At 37.9% G+C, this 22,792-nt stretch overlaps 1 protein-coding gene across 3 annotated transcripts in view; it reads right to left on the reverse strand.

The window, feature by feature from the left end:
• Positions 1 to 1,905: 1,905 nt before the first annotated feature.
• Positions 1,906 to 22,792, reverse strand: part of NPAS3 (neuronal PAS domain protein 3) — a 607,091-nt gene continuing 586,204 nt past the window's right edge. For all 3 annotated transcript variants that reach the window (XM_034061945.1, XM_034061944.1, XM_034061943.1), the window contains 3 exons: positions 10,245 to 10,392; positions 6,992 to 7,107; positions 1,906 to 4,224 (listed from right to left, as the gene is read on the reverse strand). In XM_034061945.1, coding sequence (XP_033917836.1) covers positions 2,915 to 4,224; positions 6,992 to 7,107; positions 10,245 to 10,392 — 1,574 coding nt within the window. In that variant the 3' untranslated portion in view covers positions 1,906 to 2,914. The remainder of the gene's footprint in view (positions 4,225 to 6,991; positions 7,108 to 10,244; positions 10,393 to 22,792) is intronic.

Genomic DNA, 22,792 nt, shown 5'->3' on the forward strand with positions numbered 1-22,792 from the left:
CAACCATGTATGACATGTATGAGAATCTACAAAAGTATAAAAAGAACCCTGTTGTAAATGAAGTATGTACATTTCTGATTTGCAGCATTATCAATGATCAATGAAAAAAATGTTTCAAATAAGCCAGGCACTCAAGAAGTTAGATTCGGTTAGCTTAACACAAAATAAATGTACCATAGCTGTCACTTTTTAACATTTTAATTTTTTTTATATTGTAGAGTTGGTAACACTGCTAAGATTTATACGAACAGAATCCCTTTCCCCGTTATTCAGCTACTTGGCACCAGTCTCCTCATAAAAGATTTCATATATTTGTACAAGAAATAGTTAAAAACACAGACACAGTCTTCACAGGTAATGAAATTTTTTTTTTCATTTTGTAATTTTAAACACTATGGATTTAGACAGCAGCTGTGATTATCTGTTAGTTTAAATCACCAGAAATCATTTTGACACAACACAGAAACATTTATAAAAAAAACCCAAAACAACAACAGCTGTCTAGCTGTTCTTTGTAGCTGATAGGTGCACTCCTTTGATTGTTCCATAGCTAGAGTAGAGCTTCCAAAATTAAACTTTGAATTTCCCAATCAACTTTCTCACCTTTTTTAGACCTACTTAAATCCTTCCAATGGAACCTTTAATAGTTCATTAATTAAATTTGTGGCATCCAATTCCTTTTTCGCTATTACTCCGATGTGGCTTGGACCTGCTTCTCAAATTCAAAGCTACCACAGGAATTGACTCAACACAGTGAGTGATCAAAAATTCAAAGGACAGCTGAGTTAATAGATTAGCATTGCACACACAAGCAAATATATATGACAATTCTAAGCTCAGTTTCCTTTTTAAACAATGCTGGTCGACCTTTGAAAGCATTTCCTATCTCACTGGTAATTGCTCTACGTATTACTCTGCCAGCTCACCTGGGAGAAAACCAAAGAAATGCACCCTCTGCTTACAGTTCGAGCACAAGGGACTCTGGGAATGTTAACAACTGAGGCTATATGGCATTAATTTACTTAATATATCTGAGCATTACTCCGTAGTGCATTGTGGGGTACACTGGAAGAGTAAGTCATACCCAGAATTCCTCTGTGGGAAAAATGGCTCCATTAACCTTGAGCTAGTTAAGAGTCTTTTATCTCTGAGAGTGAAGAAGAGAGAACGAGAGAGCAAGAGAAAGAGATTGGGGAGAAGTGTGGAGGGTGGGGGAGAAAGGAAGGGGCAAGAGAGGTTTGAGAATACACAACAGCAAAGCAACAGCAGAAATGAAAAGGTATACAGACAGTGGAAGCAGCATAAGGTGACATTACAGAGGAAGGCCACCACACAAAAACCACTAACCCCCAAGAATCACTGGTTCACTAGGACTGCAGGAATGGGACTTTACCACTCCAGACTAGAGATAAAGCACAGAGAAGACAAAGGACAAAACAACTACATTAGCTTAGTATATACTGCATATAGTAACACACATTGAAACTGCAATGGGACTGACAGCCAAGGACACTTACACATTGTACACATTACAGTTCTCACATCTGTTATTAGATGCCTTAACAAACAGCTGCCAAAGATGGAGTGGAAGAAGAATTTATATTTGACAGTCATTTGGAGTGTTTGACACTACACTGTGATTTCTGGCAACAAAGACAAAATAGGAGATTTCTTTCCTTTTACTTAATGTGCAGTTTTCAGTTGTAGTTATCTATTTCAAGCTTATTAACCCATTCTTTAGTTTTAGAACATATTGGTTTCAATACTAGAAATAAGGAAAAAACAACAAAAAATACCCAAATCACAGAACAAAAATAAATTTACAACCTTCCCTCTATAATATTAAATGAAAACCAAAACAAAACATGTTAAATAGTTCTTCTGGTTTGTTTTTTTTTTTTTTCCTTTTTACTCTGAAGTGTTATTTGATGTTGTAAAATTAGCCTCAGTTACACTGAGAAAAAAAATAAGCAAAACAATATGCACCTAAGAAACTGCTCCTCGCGTCAATTAAATTGAGTTTCTTGTTTTTAAGCACTTTTTGAAAAAGGCTTCCTGACCCATTTAAATTTGATGTGAGGCTATGTTTGTTAGTTTGGAGGTAAAAAAATTTAAGTCTTGCAGCAAATGTTAATGAGGGCTTTTGTCTTAACTAACCAAGGAGACTGCAGCACCTGACTATAAACCAGTACGGAACACATTCTTTCCAAAAAACCCAGCCCACAAGCTGCATATTGTATGAAGACATTGCAGATTAATAAATGATAGCACCATGGTTTTAGAAATTAAGTTAAAGTTTCAGTAATTAACATTTAGTCCAACTTTTTAACATTCTAGTCACAGGCCAGAAATTAACTTTTTAAGAACCCAAATTATTTTATGTGCAAGTAAGAAAATCTTAACCATAAAAAGAGAATTAAACTCTGCATAAAATTCTAAAATACTATCCCCTATTCTTAAAGGAATTAGGAACAAAAACCCCCTTTCATTTGACTTAGTCAAACAGGGCACATTGTTTATGCTTGTCTCTTTTAATCTTGATCATATCAAGATCATTTTGAAGTAAAACCAATGGTTGTCACTTTAAAATCTCTTTACCACAACACTGAGTATTCTATGGCAGAGGCATACACATATTAAAGGCATCTTAATAAAGATGCAAAGGAAAAACACACATCTTAGAAGAAGACAAAATGGCAGGCAACTGGTACTTCGACTCTCTGAAGGCAAAAATAAAAAAATATCTTTACATTAAAGAATAAGTCAAGTTAAAGAGAAAGGGAAGGAAACGGGGACCATCATATTGAGAGAATAAGCTGACCTGCTCAAATTCAAAGTGCTAGAATTAAAGGTCTAAATTAAAACATAGTCTATGCCTCAGAGTATAACACTGAACACAGTATGTGGTCATATTTCAATCCTCTTTCCGTTCCAGAGTCTGTGTAGTGTGAATGCCATTGCTGTACACAGGAAATGGGAGAGTGGAAAAAAGTCCTTCGGCAGTTGTGAACACATTCCCTGCAGGCATTTGGGTCAGACTGGCCCCGCTCACAGCACTTCCAAACGGTCCCGACATATTGAGTCGGTGAACGTGGTGGTAGAGCATTTCCATCGGTGTTTTAGGATCCAGCCCAAAGCTGGGGCTGTTAACATCAACAAAGTTAACAGCATGGGTATTGGGGAGGAGGTTGCCCTGCATGGCTAAAGTAACTTCAGCTGGAGCATACCGAATAGTGCCAGTGGTGTAGACCCTCTGAGCAGCAGTGCTGGTTGCGGCAAGGGTTCCTGTTACCCTGTGAACCAAAGGAAGCACCACATTGCCTGCTTGTAACCTCTGAAGGGCTTCCAGATCCCCAGTGTACAACAAAGAGTTGGAAGCTGTGGGACCTCCTGGATGTTTGTCCCGTGGAGATGCTGAAAGTGGAGGTGACAAAGGGTCAGAGGACACAGGAGCCAAGGCTGAGTTGGATGAGGTGCTGAACTGAGATTTACGGCTGGCAGTATTTTCAGTCCCTGGCGGGGTGAGAACGGAGTCTGGAATGGAGACATGTAAACTACTGCTGGCTTGGGGGGAAGGGAAGTGCTCGGAGCTGGGGGGCTTGGTCATACTGTAGGGTGATTCATTCCTTGAGATTTCCCTGTTAGGTGGGTAATTCCAAATACTGCTATCATTATCAAAATTGATAGGTTCTGAGATTTCTGTTTTAATTTTGAGCACTGAGGCACTGTTTGGTGACGAGAGCAGCTGGGGCTGGTCCACCAAAGCTGGGTCAAGTCCATTTGGACTTGAGGTGCTTGACAGCCTTCTCCGGGTCATGCTGCCTCCCTTTTGCTTTTTTCTCCTTTTCTTCCTCTTTTGATGTTTGCTGGAAGACTGGGCATTTACTTCCCCTGCACTGTCTGAGTCCTTGGCACTGTCCGAGGTCAGTGACTCACAGTTCTGCAACCGCAAGTCTGACTCACTCTCAACATAGCGCTCCACCTTGATCTGCATAGAGCCAAGAGTGCCAAAACTGTCCTCAGGGGCCTTTTGATTTTCGAAGTCAGAGTTTTCAAAGCTGTCATCACTGTCCCTGCTGTCCTGGTTGCTGGAGCTGTTCCCATCATCATTACAGTTCATTTCATTATCTGACTGATTTCCTGACTTTTTCCTGTCCGATTCAGGGTCTTCACTGTTTTCTGACTGGTTTCCTTTCTCATCTGACTTTGAGTTCTCATTGTCCTCTGGAGCAAAAGAAAAGTGAAACAAGCCATTAGCAACTGGAACAGAATATTGTAACACAAATCCAGATTTCTACCTACCCATGAGATATGATTTCTGTATTTTTTGGGGGGGCAAAAGGCATGATCTCTTGTAGAGCCACAGTTTTTGCAATGTTGTGTTGGGAGAGTTATGATCACCATGAATCTCTCTGACTCAGAGAGAGTTAATGCGCCAAAACCCTATGCAATGTGTCCTGTACCTTGACTGAAGGAGGCCTTTTCATCTGTTTGTGGGACAAGAATCATTTTGACAACTGTGAGCACAATGGCATTGTAGCTGTGTCACCCAAAGAGGAGGCAGCGCACAATCCCATTATGATCATTATGTTCTGGTGATTGTTCTTTTACATCCTTGTTCTCCTACTGTGGGCAGGCATCCAGGTGTAGCACTATTTACTAATGAAGATTCTAGTCCTCTCATCTTGTTTTCCCTTCATCATTGTCACTTTCGAAGCGGCATAGTGTCTCTGACTTGAGCAGAATTACTGCTGATTTCCTCGCATGTGAGAGAAGCAGGTCATATGTGTATAAATCTAAATTAATAAACCAGTTAAAACTATTCTGTTACCTTGATAGACTGCCTCCTCATATTCCCCTGAAGGGCATCAAATAAATAAAAAAACCTACACAAACCTCCCCCCACACCAGGAAAAGAAAAAATCAGGCAGTGATTTAAATTCTTGATTGATCCAAATCTAAGGGCCATTGAAAATAGCCCAGCTACAGTACTGAGAAGCTGTCACTCTTATTGCCTGAATTCATTTAGTTGTGTTTTAGATTTTCACCTCATTCTAATATGGATGAGATAAACACTCTAGCCCACTGGACTCAGACAGCCAAAGCAGTCTTTAAACTGAATACGCTCCATTATCATACTGTGTTTGAAAGGGTCATGAAAGGCTTCAGGAGACCCTGTGTTTTACAGGCCAGCCAGAAATCTTTTGTTGGGAAATAAAAGATGTTTTTTTCACTCATCAGAGCCAAGTACTACCCTTTTCAATATATTTGTTTTAGGTGGAGAGGGGAAGGGCCAGTTTTCCTCTAAAGATCGGTTATTCCTGGAGCCTTGTCAATATCAAACAGTTTCCCAGAAGTGCTGGAGAAGGTTGGCTTGGCAGGGAAGCTGCCTGAGGATTCAGGGCAGTGAACTTCACAAGTCACTTTGTGTGACTTTTAGTTGAGTTGCCAGCAGCAGAGAGACCCTCTGTTTTGAAAAATAAAACCCACAGAAGCAAAGAAACAGCCATAAATCCCTACATCTCATCCAGCTTCTTGTTCCACCTAGGGCTCAATTTCTCCTACATTTTGTTTTATGTTTTTTGAAGACGCTTTCTTTTAAGGCCATGGTTTTCTAGCTGTTCAATAGTGGGCTTAATGTGATGTAGTCTAAAGCAGCACAAAATTTGCCTGGGATTTTATCAGAGCTTGAACTGAACTTGTCGGTTTCATGCGGGACCTGCTGTTTCAGGTATTTTGGCTTTTCTATTTAATTCTTCTGTAAGAAACAACCCACTGCCTTTGCTGTCTGCTAAGACACACAGATATCTTCTGATATGTAGACATCTGTGCACCTTCAAAGAATGCTCTCTTGCTCTGTATCAGCCTTAAGAATCATGAATGTATGTGCACTTCTCACCTGGAGAAACTTACAGTGCATACAGGAAATGCAAACTATTCTCCACATGTGTGTTATTTGGCTATTTAGGAACAGGATAGCATAAAGGAAGCACTGGGAATAGGTGAAGAGATTCCCAACAATGGTGGGCAACAAGCCCATATGTGTGCCTAATGTTGACTTAAACCATCAAACCAAGCTGTCAAAGGAGAACAAACAAAGGCAAAAGATGAAAGAGAACAGCCACATGATATAACATTACGGCCTGATCCTCCTCTTGCTTTTGCTTGATTTGTGTCACTGTGATTCATTTTCTCCAGATATTTTTTTGTGTTATTTTAGCCATGAGAGACAAATCAGATCTACATATATTGCATACTACAGCAGAGTAACCTCCTTAGTTCTTGAATCACAGGAAACCATGCTCCTTTCAAAGCCAAATCTGTACCTGTGCCTAGGTAACCACTTTCAAAACTAATGGGGAATGTGTGAACCATCTGTGCACTGGACCATCTGTAGAACTAATTTACACATTGAATTTGACAAGTACGATTAGCTTTTAAAAAACAGTCGAAGTCCCAGACTTAAGGAGCTTACAAACAAGTGCTTAAACCCGCACCTTCCAACAAAATACAGTTCCTTTAACCCAAGAAACCCCTCAACTTTTGCAATCTTCACTGCCCCCTAGCGAGACTCTTCAAAAACGTATTTATACAGGAAGGCATCATAAAGATTGATAGCAGACACTTATCTTCACAACGTGGAAAGGCAAGAACTAGGCTTCTATTCAACAGTTACAACTCCAGGTCCTCTGTATGAGGCACAATATCTGTTCACGAAGCTTAGCTGGGAAATCAGATATTTAGTTTAGTGCAATGTAGGCAAGGATGCATCCACAGAGTGAAGAGAAATACTGAGGAAATGAAGATGCTGTAGAAATGCTGAGGTCAGTAAAAGGTTTTGCTAGTGTTTTTCAATATAATTTTACAGGATTTTTTTTGTTAGTTTTTGTTATAATGCAACAATCTCCGAGTAGTAAAAGCAGCTGGAAACCTGACTGTGGCTCACATGGTATAAAACTTCGTGGGCGTGAAGGCAAACCACATGTGTTACCTGAGTTGTCCTTTGAGTCCGATTCAGAGTCAGAGGTCTCCGAGGATTCTGAGGTTTTCTCTGGCAGATGAGGGAGTTGTGCAATATCCATTGGAGTGTCCTTGTACTCTGGGTTACTGAAGAGAAAACAGCAAATACAAGCACAATTGAATGATTTGCAGTTTCATGCTTTCCCCCTCTTTTCATATCAAAGTTCAGGAACAAAGAACATAAATAGGAAGAATAGCAGAGCAGAGACACATCCATTTTTTTGGCCTCTCAGAGCTTCACAGCAGGGATTCTATGAAGGTTTATTTTAATACTGCTGTCAAATACTTATATTGACCAGGTACTAAAACTCATTTGATTCTAGTGAAGTTTTAGACCTATCAAAGCATTCTTACTGAAGTGGAGCACCACAGCTTGTGTGATATCTAACAGTAAAGCTACACTGTGTAATCATCCAACAACAAAATATCTCGATTTCGATCCCATTACTGTGCCTGGAAGGACAGAGAGGGTGTTTTAACTTTTCCAATCTGTTTCTCTCCCACCGGCAATGTCTATTAGAGTTATCTCTGTAACAGTGTTCTCTATCAACCTTGCCAGAGCCCTTTCAATACCTGTTTTTTCTGAACATTCCTGTTTTCCACACTTTAATCAAGCATACCATACATAAAGTTAGTAAGAAGATGCTCAGTATGGGCTAAGAAAATGGCCACTGCTTAAATGAATTTGGCCCCAAAATAGATAAAAAAAGGTTAAATATTTCTTAAACACTGCACACATGCATCCACATCACCAAGAAACCTAAAGCAACCACTCTAACTATATGACAGATGCACATGTGCATGATAAGATGCATATGTTAGGGATAAGGAACTGTCAACACACCCATTATAATCATATCTTCATCTGCTCATGTGGTGCTCACCTGTGACTTGTTAGCAATGAACATGACTGCAATGTAAAAAAGCTACGCTATCAGAGAAACTAAAAAAAACCCAACCCAACCCTATGCTTTTTCTTGGTTTGCACCCTTTAAAATGTGTTCCTTTCCCAAATCCATACAAAGGCAGGGAAACAGACACAGCCAGACACAAGTGGCACAGGAATGTTGAAAATAAACAAAGTCTTTAATCATTTTTGAATAGGTGAACATTTCTATGCAGTTCAAATTCCAGCCTGGTGATAGAGCAGAAAATCCACAGCCCTGAGCAGGACAATACGAGGCAGCACTGGGGGTGACTGACACACTATCACAATGACAGTCTGCCCATATTCAGCCTGTTACAGCATACTGTGAAAATTCAGAGTTCACACAGTTCACACTGAAATGCCATTCTTACGATTATCATCTTTATGGTTTTGTCCTGACAAAGTGACTTTATTCTGTTGCATCCCAGGGCAGTCCCCAAATTTGCCCCCTCCCAGCAAAAGATGTTTGAGGGCTTTCACACTGTGAATAACAAGTTGCTAGAACAAGAACAGCATTAATCCTCCCTGTCACTATAATTAGTCTATCCTTTTACAGACAGCTGAATCATACTTTCTAATGCATGGAAATGTATACAGACCAGTACTCCTGCTAAGAGTAGACCTAATTATGCCTCGATCTGTCATTAAAATATTATTTGGACATTTGGATCTTTCACAGATTCCACTACTAGGAGAAATCTAAATTAAAAATACAAATTCAGTGGAGGAATTAATCTTGCTTTAACAGACCAGCGGAGGGAACGCAGCAGAAAAATCAAGTTCTGGGAGAGGACCTGGGGAAGACCACACTGCTTTGTTGTTTTTTGGTTCTTGGGTTTTTTTTAGGAATATTCTGCTGGTAGAAAAAACAATTTTGTGGGATGTTTGTGGAACAGGTTCACTGGAAAGCAGCAAAGGGGATAGAAACAACTCTTCACAGTTCTTATGGACCACTTTTCCAGCTGGATATGAGCACATTTCTGGGCATTTTAAAGCCCTGCTAGGACTGGAGCAGTGAAGCTGTACTTTCAGTTTGGAACTGGCAGGCTTAAGCTGTCTTGAAATGCTGAATTCTGCCTCATTCTTGAAAAAAGAGGTAAAAAATTAGCAGTATAAGGATGTATTAAAAAATGCCCATGATCAATCATAGCAAGACAGAAACGTGCAAATCCCAATGAACATTCCACTGCTGTAGAATGTTTCCTACAGTATCTCCCAATGCTTTCCTAGGGGTCGCTTCCTCCTGTTCCCAAAAGGGGAATCCAAAGTACCTCAACATGCAAGTTCAGGCAGGCACAGTCTCTTCAGGGCTTGCTGGACTTGGCATAATAAGTCACAATCCAACCTCTAGACATCACTTTGAACTCTCATGGCATCAAAGGGAATGTAACAAACCATGACAAGCAACTTAAAAGGAGAACAGGCCAGAAAATGACAATTGCATTTCATGACAATCTCAAGGTTTAAAATTTTATTTGTTTGTTCATTCTGCTCTGAAATGAAACAGAAAATCCCCTGATCTTATTGAACATTTTCACAAAACAGAATGTGTTGAAAGGTGTTTTCAGATGAGAAAGGTCAGGTTTATAATTCACTGTCTCTCGGTACTGTTGGTCTTCTCCTGAGCTCAGAAAATACTTGAGCCTTGGTAAAATGGAATTTCTCAGGGAAGAGCTTTACATTCAAGATATTACCACTATTTCTGTCTAAAATAGTTCAATAGTTTAAAATAATTTTAATTTCTACTTCTATTTTTAAATCCTACTTTGCATTTTTCAGTGTGAATACTGTCACAGGTTACAGGAGCAGTATATTGATTCAAGACTTCACTCCTGAGAAAATTCCTCTCTCTGGAGTGAACTGGCAAACACCTTTCAGAGAGACCTTTTTGTACAGTTCCAGAAGTTTGCTTCCATGTTTTTCCAATAACCAAATAAATAAGTCCCCAACACTTCACACCAGATTTTATAACACAGCTTCTGAAAGTTGGTGTGGATAACTTTTATCTTTGAGCTCAGGTTGAGCAGATTTCAGGGCAGCAGAGGCATGCAATAAAAGGGTGGAGAGTTTATTTGAAGACTAAAGCAGCATAATAATTCAAGAATATTCCAATGTACTGAGACATGACAGATGTCTCAATAAAGATGACCAAATGGCATTGTTTTTGAGGTGGAACGTATTAAAAATTCTTCTTAGCTTTCTCCAGCAGGCAATTGTTTGTTCCCTAAAACTCTCACCAACAGAGATAAGCAACAGAGGCAGCAGTTCAAGTAAGAGAAGTGACTGGAAGACCTACCTAAGAAGGTAATTCACCCAGATGATGTTCTTCTCGCTTGCGTTCTTGGCATTGACAGCTATAGTTGCGCTAGACTGTATCCAGATGTAACCTCCGTTCTTCTGCATCCAGCGGTAATACTTTGTTACACATTGACCTTTATTCAGCACTGGCAAAAAAGCACAAAACAGAAGCAAGACAGTGCACGTTAGAACCACAGTAAAAATGCTCACTGTACAACGTGCCACAAATATAAGCAGAAGATTTGGCTTCCTTGAAGTTTGATGCAGCATGCCAGTGAGATGACAGACAGGATCTTAAGTTCAGTATAACTAGCTGTATGTTTTACAAGTCTGTAAAGTATAATTTTAATCTGTTTTGGAAACTCTGGTGAAAGTAGAAAAGTAAAAAGCACTACAAATCTCCTTGGTTCACAGAATACTTATTGCTGTGTGGACATTTTCAATGCACTCAATGTCAAACTGTAAAAAAGAAAAAGAAAAAAAAGAGGCAAATTTATATGTGATTTATTCATAGCTCCTAGGTAGACCTCTTTGAGATTCTGGATATTTGAAAGGTTTGGGAAGATACGCTACCCCTGCTGCTTTGATCATTTCTCCTTATTGCAGGCGATATCAACCACTGAACTTATACATCTGTTTCTTTGATCTTGTCAAACAGAATTTACAGTTCTCAGATGAACCAAATCTCCACTGGTCAGTGGGGGGAAAGTCTTGGGAGAATTTACTTTCTACCAGAGCAAAGTAAATCCACCAGCAGACTGAGATAGAGGCCTAAGGGAGGCACAGAATGGCTTGGTTAGAACCAAAGAATGATAGCTCTCTCTGATGCTTGAAATATGCTAGGAAAGAGAGAAACAACTAAAAGCAATCAGTAATGCCAAACAGCATTATTAAATGCTCACAGCAGGAAGGCTTAAAAATACAGATGTTTAAAGTAATATTTCAGCTAAAATATTGCTAAATTGAAACAGAGTTGGTTTGTATCTGATGCTTCAGTGTCAGGAAAAGAGGAGGAAATGCAAATCTTCAGTGGAAAAGAGCAGCAGGGTTTTACAGAAAACCTAAACTATACAAAATCTGGGTATTATTATTACTGGAGCACTTACTCTTTTCTGCATTTCTCACTAATCCCATGAAGCTGTGTGCACTAGAGGGCAGTGTGCATTCATATACACCTTCTGCTTTTGTCATGTCCTTGTCTCCGTCTGCTAAAATGAAAAACCTCTAACTGCTGTAATAAATTTGGCTAAATTAGCTGCTAAATGGTTATCTCAAGTAATATGTATTTGCATTAATCATCTTGCTCTAAACCAGAACAAGCCAGAGTCCTAAAGACGTAGTAAATTCATATTGTCCATTTAATTATGGCTAATAAGTGCTTCATATACAATAGTTTCATGAAGTACATTTTCTTTTTCTTTTCTTTTTTTTTTTTTGTAGGGGGAAAGAAAAAAGTCACTTTAGAAAAGAATAAGTATCGAAGGCAGTTAAAGTTCCCATCATAAATGTGACAAACGACACTTTGGAGCTTTCAAGTTAACCAAATGTCTATACCCCTAATTACATGTATGAATGTATCTATATCGAAATCCATGTACAACAGATATCTACAGAAAAAGATATTTACAAAGGCAGCCATACAAACACAGATACTTTCTTACCTTGGACAGATCCCCAGTCCCCATACCAATTTTTCAACTACTAAATAAAAAATGCATGTGAAAAAATTCACTGTGAAGTGAATATAAAGCACAGGTTAGGTTCAGCTGTAATAGGAAAAATTATTTTTGATCTGGATCCTGTTGTTTTTCAGCTACCTCTAGCTAAATAGGTTTGTTTCTAGCAGAGATCCATAAGTTTCCTTCAATTTTTAGTTCTGTATTCCAAGCTCTAAATACCCTGCTATGATAATTCACTGGCTTCAAGACCTCATGATACAGCAGAATAAAGATAAAATATGAACCACTGACTACCCCACAATTTTGTGAAGCCAATGTTGTGTGGCACTTTAGAAAACAATCTCACATAAATTAGCCCAACTTCATCAGTTATGAAAAGTACTGCTGTAAGTTTTGATTGTGGCAGACATCTCCATTTCAGTAAAACAGGACATTCAAAATACTCTGCTTACAGTTGACAGTAAAACTGATCTGCCTGGAAGTCTGGAGTGATATTGTCTCCTTTCTGGAAATATGGACACCCATAGATGTGTGCAGGAACTAGTAAAATCTATTTGCACTTTTGTCTACTACTTACACTGTTGTATTCTTTATAGCAGTTTTTATCTGAGGAGTTTACCATGCTATATAAATACCAAAGGATGAATCCTCACAACTGCCCACATGCACATTAAAAAGTCAAGGTGCCAAGTGAGTCACTGGCCAGGGACTCAAGAGCACATTGCAATTCTGCATAGTGATAGCTGTGAGGATGCGGATCCTCCAGCTCTTTCAGTCCATTTCATCCTAGAAAAGCCCTTCCTCCTTCAGTACTTTTTATATTGGTTGTTGCACCACCGAAAAGTCTGTATCATAAGCTGAACATAGCATTCATTTCAGAACTATGGAAAAAAGGGGAAAATGAAAACCTTGTAAGTTATTTCTGAAGGAAAAGAGGCTTGTTTATCCAAGAAAGAGAATTCAGTGCATCAGAGTTGTACACAAACCACCTGCAGTCAGAGTTCAGGCTCCCAAATTACTATACATCCAAAGTATATCTGAAATACTGTCTTGAAAATGAGTTTTCCATGAAGTTCACCTACCTGCAAATTCCCACTCTCTATTTGGCCATCTCAGATATATTACCACATACACTGGATTTTCCTTCCTGCATCTGTCTAAAGCACGTTTCATAAGAGAGATTTGTGGACCACGCTCTGAAGGAAGTCCCACGATTCAATATAAAAATTCTCTGTGTAAAGAGATTCTCTGGCAGGCCAGCTGTGCTGTGCTGTTAAATCTGGTGCTTAAATCCTTTGAGAGTGCACTAGGCACCCCCAAGCCAGTTCTGAAAGCTCATACTATAGCTTGGGAAGAAATTTCTCAACATGATAAAAGGGAAGGAGTGAAAAAATACTGTAATATTTTCTAATTTACGGTATTTTTTAACTGTTAGCATCGCCCACCTGAAACTTAGAAATTGGATGCGAATTTTGAGAAAACACACAACTAGAAGGACACTTAAGAAGGACACTATTAAGTCCCTTAATAAAGTTACTGATTTTGAGAAGAAAAGAAAGTGAAGAATTAGTCCACCCTAAGGGCTGCTTGTGAAGTTGTTCTGTTACTAGCAACAGACCATGTATTTCAGCCTAGCATAAATTTCTGAAAAAGTAATGCCACGTGGACCATATCCTGAACTTATTCAGACTGCACTTTGTAAGGCAAATTCCTTACAGAGAATCAGCGTTCAGCTCTGCATTTTTGAACACTGAGAAATGAAAAGAGTTTGAAATTTCAATTTGTATTACACATGGAGAACCCAGTCTGGCAGACAATGTGGGATGGAGTAAGATGGGACTTAGGACCACAGTGATGGGATGGCTCATGTGACTGAAGTTTCATGGGTTTATGCAGGATTGTGTTATATAATTGTATGCATAAACTTACATATATACACTCTTTAATCAAAGGGAATAACTGAGGGTTAATGTTTTTTAACTTGTGACCTTTATGTTAGCTGCACAGCTATATTCCCTAAAATGGTTGATGATGAACTTGACTAAAATTTGCTCAAATGTTACCTAGTTACTTAATTTGAATTCAGTGCTTAACATCAAGAAATACACAGTATGTCATGTTAAGACCTAAAAAAACCCCTCACTTATTTCTTGAAGCATGAATATATTGCTATATACACAGTTCCCAACAGAGGGATTTCAGTTTTCCTTGGTAGCTTTGCGCACAGCAATATTCATGTAGCAGCGGAGTGAAGGAGGGGAGGAAAGAAGAAACAGTCAGTGTTCTTTGCAGGAACCTATTTCTGTTAGAAAATCAAAATAAATCAGTACAAGTTTGTCTTCAGAAATATGGTTACAAAAAGAAAAAGAACATAGTTTCTTCCTGTAAGGCTGTTCTGAGAAATCAAAGCCAAAGCTTCTAAATAGTGAGTTGTGTTTTAAAAGAAGGAAGTAGCTTAATTCAGTTTGAAGAGGAGATGAAGAAATTCTGTATCAAAAGCAGTCTTTTAGCGAAGTCTCTTACAAAAGGACATTTTACTCATGTGCATATGCATTTAAAAGCTACACTATATTGCGTATTCAGGTAAGTATTGAGTAAATAGGAAATGATGAGATCATCTTACATATTCACACAGCTTCACAAAGAGGCTCTTTATAATTGGTGAAAATATTGAGGTTACATCTGCTGTGCTATTCACCCTTCTCCTTGAAATTCCTTTATCAATGACTGGATGGTATTGATACTGAATTCCTCTTGTGGTAAACTTATAAGGATATTTTTAATTTACTGCATGAGGATGAAAATGCCATACTTAATATCATAGTCGGATACTTAGCTGCAGCCACAAGTACTCTTTCTACATTCACAAAACTGGCAGATGAAACATGAAAAGGAATACTGACTCTTTAATCTCCACTTCTCCACCTAAGGCCCAAGGCAAGCTGACAGGGTAACTTCGTTGTGGAAACAGAGGGGTTTTTCTTTTTTTAATTCTGGATTACTTTTTCTTCTGCTTTTGAAAACTGTGGGCTATAGGGGAATGAACCTGGCACAGACTTAAAACAAGAACAAGTTTCTTCATCTGAAAAGTTACAGTCCTTGATGCTTACAGGAAGGTCATTTTCAAAACCCACAGGAAAAATAGCATCACAGCCAGAAAGAGTGCATTAAGTGCCTTATTTGCTTGCAACAGAGAGAGGTTTTTATTCGTAACAGCTCCGAGGATCAAGTGAGCCTTTGATGTTGTAAGGACTTTTCTATAGATTTTGTAATTAGTGAGTTAGATGTTTTAAATAGCAGGTATCCAAAAATTGGATTTTATCAATGAAAAATATTTAGCAATGTTAAACGATGTTTGTTACTTAAACAGAGTTATGAGCTAGATGATAGGAGACTTGTAGACATTTGGTGAGCAAATGTGCTCCTCCTATATTATTCTCCACAAACACTTTGATTTCGTATCTACTACAACAGGGTGAGGTGGGGATGAGGGTACGTAAGCCAGAACAGCATGCAAATGTGTTCTTTACGCATCAGGCCAGATGTGTGGCCTCTATAGCATATTGCTTGGGGAAAAATGCCACCTTTCCATCACAAAAGTCCCCACGGGTCACATTGCTCTACCTCCCATCATTGCAGAGATTACTTTGTGACTTACTGTATCTCAACAGAGTTCTCTTAAGAAAAATAGAAAGATAATAGATGTTTAGAAAAACATTGGTTCTGTGAGGCTTCAGAAAGGTGCATTTTACTCACACAATATGACGGGAGAAAGCCCTGAGTAGTGGACTGAGAATGCAGCGTATTGTGTCAATAACACTGACTGAGATTTGGCTGCAATCATTATATGAATATTAGACAGTAATAATTCTTGACTTCTAAACGTAAATCCATCTTTTCTGATGTCAAGCAGGAAGTAGCAGGTCAGATTCATAAAAGAAAACTGTACCTCGCAGGTAGTACTCCTACCTAACTAACTTCTTTATTCACCTGGGATAATCTTTTTAAGCATATACAGTGACTCTAAAAATGCCAAGTGTGGCAATTAACTCATTGCTCACTTCTGCAATATGGAATACTGTTTAATCTTCCAGTGTAGGGATGTTACATATATAAATACTTGACAAATTAGGCAAAAATAAGTATCAACAACTTTGCAGGAAAAAAAAAAGCCTTAATCAACCATGTAGAAAAACTGGAAAGCTGAAGAATCTTTAAAAACCGAGCAATATTTTTCCTGCCTCACTTTGCAGAAAATCAAATTTTAAATGTTGTCTGAGTCAAAGTGTTAAAAAATTAGGATTGAAGTTTGTAGCTCAAGCTCATCACTTGCCAAACACAGTGAGAATAGACTTGCTACATATTTAGCCAGGGAAGAAAAGTAACTCTAAATAGTGAAAAGAGTTTGGAAAAACATTCCTGGATTTTTTAATTTATCTTAATCCCAGGCCAGTGGTACTGCAGCCCTTGAAAATTCCTAGGCTCTGCTAGAGATTCTGCCTTCATTTGATTCCAAACAAAAACATTAAGATGTTTTATTTAAAATCAACCCTATGTTATCAGTTTACATGATGGCAGTTTACAGCAGCAGTACAAATTTATTGAAACGCAGAAAAAACCTAAGCATTTCTCAGCACTAAACACTAATCATCACATCCTACTTGCACAACAGAGATACTTCTCTTCCCCTCTCCTTCTCTGGGTGGTTTTAACACACCATTTGCCCATGGTCCATCACTTAAATTTTTAATTTTATAATTATGCTTAGCAATAACTATTAACAAGAACAAAAAATGTCAGCTAGGATGTTTATTTTAAATCATTGTGTAGGTATTCATCAAATTGAGAGAATTATAATGACAGAATTGTAATACATAATTCAGCATATCACTAGATGCAGCCTTCCATGGAAGATTACAGCATGTGTATTACAAAACTTTTCTGTTGTTTCTATGGATAAAAATGATGTAAATACAGTAAGATTACCTAATGATAAATTGGATTGTAAAATGAACACTAGATTTGTCCATCTAGGATTCTTTAGAATTTCTTCTCTCTTGCTTAACTTTTCCCTCACGATTTGTCTGTCTCCCCATGACTTTTAGAACTTCAATCCTGCCATAAAGCGATTTCCTTCTGCTACTCCTGAAATAGTCATTTAGAAACCCAAGCCTGCTTTGAACACCAACTTCAGACAGAACTTCCATTACCATTAATGAACTCTTTCTGTTCAAACTGGAGGGGAAAATGAAATCTCAGATACAAATTTTGCCCTCAGCTACTAAAATGCAACATCAGAGGAGAAATTTGGCCCTCATTGCTCAAGAAACTTAAATCTGTCCTCCATCTCTCCACAAACATTAATGTTCATCATATGACAACCTATGTGAGATTAATGGCTTCAGAACATAACCTTTTCCATGCTAAATGCATCAGCAAACTATACATGACCATATTTCCTACAAATACGAAAAGAGATAGAAGTTTCACAGCAACATGCTTTAATTTCTGGGATAAGAGTCCCTGTTTGGGTACTTGGACTGAGTAAAATGAGTGTGCTTCTCAGCCTAATCTCTAGAGGAAAGGGATCCACAGCACAGTGTCATGGTGGCACGGCACAACTGGACACAGATATTGTGGAAGCATATTGTCCCTTTATACAACATGACTTGTAAAAATAAAAGAAAAAGGAGTGAACCCAAACTTTCCATCTTTCTCCACAAACAAAAAAACCCCAACCCAAACTAAAACAAAAACTCTTGTAAAATAAAAGAACATTTGAATAAATATGCATTTTATGATCTCGGAATGAATACCTAGCAATCTGTGGACAGTGGGTACAAATGCTCCACGTGTTTGGCAGGTTATTCCCAAAAGCCCAATGAGCAAAAGTCTCAGACTTGCTTTATAAGTTATCAGACATCAAAACCAACACTGATCCACCACTGGCCACATCACTCACGGATGGCAAAGTCACAAGTGATTTATGCAGGTTCTTTCAAATGACTGCTAATAAGACCTATTGCCCCACTGTCACATATCTGATATATGCTACATATTTTACTGATACTATTTTCATATCCTTCTGGCTTTGAAAACTGTCTCCCTCAGAGACACAAGGTCAGCTATCCAGACCTTTGAAAAATAAAAGGAAGAGGAAAAAAAAAACCACAGCAGCACTAATGTGTTTCTAAAACTTTGTTATAGTTTCTTCATACCTTCACATAATGACATTTTACAATGGATATTTTAAGGTGTACAGTAAGCTACAAACAAAATCCTTGGATTTTCAATGGAGCAACACTGTTTCTGACTCAGATTACAAGCTGATGAATAGTTTTGGTTTCATTAATCTTGGAGCAAACCTCAACAATGAAGGTAAAAAGATACATGGCTGAAGTACTCTTCCCCACCATTTTAAAACAGCATATATTTACATTATGTAGCAAAAATCACCACAGAAATAGTGGACAGAGTGAAGGTGAAGCTGCTGGAGGTGCACAGTAAAGCCTCTTATTCCCATGGCTTTGCAATTTATCATGTGCTTCTGCAATCTATCACAAGAATAATGTCAAAGCATAAATTCATCTTCAGGGTTGAAAATTTTGAGCACAGACTTTACAAAAAAAAATAAAGAAAATTATTAAGGGAGTACTGGGAAACCAGAGGTTCCCAGCAGAAGTCAGAGCTCAGCCTTCACTCTACAGCCCCTTAATGCAGTAGCTGTACTTACAGAGCTGGTACTATACACATTTTTAATGTAAAAGTAGGAGATAAGTTTAGGTGTAAATTTCAACTAACTGAGCTGCGTATGTCTTACAATAGAAAGCCTACAAACTGACATGGGAATGTACCAATCAGTATTGCATTAAATTTAACTTGAAGATGAAACAGTGGCAGGAATTAAGTTCAATGGTTATTGATGTAAAGTATACCTGAAACATCTTGTAAAATAACTGTATATTGCAAAGATACAGAAGGCAATACTTTGCAGTTAGGTTAAGCAGCTAATGATTTAAGTAGCTTAAAGGTTTAACTTTGTAACATTTTCTGGTTTGTTTACTACCCAAAAGATCTGATGCTTCTGGTAAACTCTCTTACATCGTTTTTGTACAGAAAATATTTTCCAATAGCACAATATCTGCATGTAAAAAACCCCACAAAATATTACGAAGAGTAGAAAATTACCAGGATTCAAAATTATATCAGAATATTTATATGGATAACTAGAATACCAAACTATACAATAGTAATAACTATCCTCCACAAACAGAAATGTAAGTATTTATACAAATTTTCACTTTTCAATGAATTAACCAACCATGAATTAACAGCGTATTATGGAGAAAACAAGAGTGCAAGGTGTACATATATGTATGTTGCAGCGTGTTTTCCCCATTCTTGTAAAGTAACCAGCTTTGGTCAGAGAGCAGACAAAGAAATTAAACTAGATTAAACACCAATGTCTCTCCTAACCCAAAGAAGCATTTGCAGGAGCAAACAAAATGTCTGCAGGATTTCAGAGCATGGCTAAAGGACATGGAACATGCACACTCTTGGTTAGGTGCATGCTTTTTAAGATTCATTAGGACTGAAAAGCAAGCACTAGGCATGGGCTAAAACCAAAGTCCATGCTCCCTTTTTAACTTGTATGAATAAAAACATGTTTTCCTCATAGGCCCCTGTTTCTTCTAGTTTCTCATCTCCTGTTCCCTAATCTTGTTCTGTCACCATTATCTCCAGTCTCCAATTCAGAAATCTTGGCTGTCCCATCGTATGGACAGAGAGGAAGACTGTGCAGGTGGTCAGATCAACCCTTCTGCAATACTCTGAAAACACGATATACTAGACTGTCATCAGAATGCCAGGCGGGCTTGGTTTAAGAATTAGCTAAACACCAGACATTCTATCAGCCTAATTTAGAATCAATCTTGCTTTTTAGTGATGATAATAAACTTGTACAAACATGAGATTCATTTGTATATTTTAGCATTTCATTTCAGTCACAGAATGCAAAACCTGACATTGGAATCAGTTTGATTTTTTTGGTGATTGAAGATATTAAGCACTACAAGAGCATTGAAATTTCGATCTGATTAGGATAAAAATTCCTCAGGATCAAAACACTTCTTTTTTTCCCCCTACAGTTTTACTAATTGTGTGCTACTTGACATTGCAGAGTTATTCCACAGCATGAGAGCAAAATATGTGAAGTGTATTTTACTGTTAGAAATTATCAACTCATTCTATTTGTTTTTCATGTGTTAGAGGTTATTAAGAGAATAAAAAATTATAACTGATGTGCATAAGTTAAAAGGGTTAGTTCAACTACAGCTGGTAGGCTAAACCACTAAGCAATATTTTGTACAGCAATAGAATTTTTCTACTGAACATACATAAAAGAAATCATGAATATATAACTGATTTGAAAGCAGACTGAGGGGGTAATATCCCTTGAAAAATAGGGGAGCTGTGAAAAAGGTGAATGTAGAATAGCTTATTTTCAGAAAGACTGGATTATTCTAACCACTGGTAACCAGATAAAGAAGATCAGAGGGACTGCTACCAAATGTACTCATCAGAGACCATTGCTTTATGGGAAATGAACTGCCCTGGCTCACTGTTCCTGAGGAACTGTATTTCTTATAGCTGTAAATCAAATCCCGAAGAAACTGGGTGATGTTTTCTAAGCAATAGCTGAGGACAAGAAGTACCTTTTTTGCTAGTGTCAGGTTTCTGAATTTAGACCTCAATTAGGATTCCAAAATGAAAAAACACATATTATATACCAATATATACTTGTGACAGTGTTCTTGCAAGCAATATATTAATTTTCAAATGGTGGCACATTGTCCTATATTTGTCCAAATGTATATTCATAGTTTCCTTCAGATGTCTTGACTTTATTGTTCCTTTTCGCTTTCTTAATGACCTTCATTGAACAGTAACATTAAATACTTGATGTTCAATGAAAATCATTAATTTTTTTCAATTAAGTGGAAGATGTATACCCTTAGAGCATATGACACCCACACATTCTTTGCAAGAAATGTACTTCACAAATGAAAAAGGGATGTTACAGACCTCTCTATGTTAACAGTGTCAACCAAAGGGAAGCACACAAGCATAGCATTGTAATCCAGAGAGCAGTGTCAGCTACCCTTGCTGAGCTCTACAGATGGTGCTAAGACCTAATACAACAGTAATTTTATTAATCTGCTTGATTTCTGATATTGATTTGACACAAAATGTATCCTTCTAGGGATATTTTAATACAAAATATCAGGGATATTTTCTTGTCATTGGAACAAGGGCAGTTTTATCCATGGCTTTGTGAAAATTTATGAACTACCCTATTCTTGACATGCAGTTCGGCTCCACAGTGTTTCTATGCACAGGTAAGTAAAAAGAGAGGGTTGATCACCCTCTTCATTCTTACAAGTGGTGAAGTAGAACTGGGGGCATGAAGGGTGTTAGTTCTAGATGTGTAACTATGAAATATAAAACATGCAACATCAATTCTTTCATGCCACATATCCTAACAAAAAGTTAGGATTAGGGACTGTCTCTGAGCCAGGGTACAGCTAGACCTGCACTTCTTGAGGGCTTAGATTCAAACACAAGTTGTTGCAGTTTAGGCAGTTGTTGTGTGTCAGCTGAGCCAACAGCTAAGCCATGATGCTGGATGGTATACAAGCTGTTAAGCTAGAGAACATTTTAACTATAATCTCTGAAAGAGAGAGACTTGATTTATGATAAGTGCTATCTGTCAGGATTCTACCAGTGATTTGTTCAACAAATACAGTGAAGACAAATAAATGACAAGTTTCCCAAACTTGTGAGACCATGAAGCATTATAACATGGGAAACAGATTCATGGGGTAGAGCTGTAACACCAAACACCTGGCTGAGAGATTTGTGAAAAAGCATGACCACTGAAGGCTTGAATGAAACAGGATAGAAACAATATCCCTACACTTTTTATTTCTGTTTGAAAAAAAATGATGCTTCAATAACCTGTGGGATCACCACCATATATTACTGTCTTGGAATAAATGCAGGCATATGCAGAGTTAGAGCATGAACGTTGTTTTGTTAATCTCCATGGGAATCAAGCTATAACTAACAAAAAAATCCCTAAGTTGAAGTCTAGATTGCACTGAACCCATTAGGAGTTATTGCTATTTTCTTCACTGCGGTCAGAATTCTAGTCCATACAAATTTGCTTTTTTAGGGCATAATCCCCATGCACTGAAGCCAATGGAAACTTTTCAACTGACTGTAACTGACCTTTCATTAAGGCAGCAATTCCCTTATGAAAGACTGTTGTCACTGCTATAATTCTGCAAACATTCTTCACTATTATGCTTGTTATGGTCACATTCCTGAAACTGCATTTGTCTTCTTCTGTCTGAGACAGATACTGTTAACAAGCCCTGTTTTGCAAAGTTTCTAATGGGCTACTGTGATTTAAAACCATCAATAGCACTCGTGATTTTTTTACGTGTGATTTTGTGAAACATTTTCTTCTTTGCTTGTTTGCGTGTTTGATGTCTTTGCATAACCTGGTGAGAAGGCAGGATGTACTGATGTTACTTGTTCAGTTTTTCCTGATATGTTGTCAGTGAATAGGCAGAGTGGCAGTTTTATTTGTACTTCTTTTTACCCTTAGACCTACCATTGTAATTTGGGATTCTTTTTGTTGTAAGCTTTAAAAATTATTTTCTCTCCTGTAAAAATCCATCAAGATTTTTAGCTGCGTTCTGCAGCCCTCCATCATACACAAGCTTTTCAGTTTGCTGCTTTCTCAGATTCTGCTTTTCATGAGTGCTTTCTAACCATTACTTTAGCTTGAAGCTCCTCTTCA

The sequence above is a fragment of the Melopsittacus undulatus genome, chromosome 4, assembly GCF_012275295.1.
Source record: "Melopsittacus undulatus isolate bMelUnd1 chromosome 4, bMelUnd1.mat.Z, whole genome shotgun sequence".
Lineage (NCBI taxonomy): Eukaryota > Metazoa > Chordata > Aves > Psittaciformes > Psittaculidae > Melopsittacus > Melopsittacus undulatus.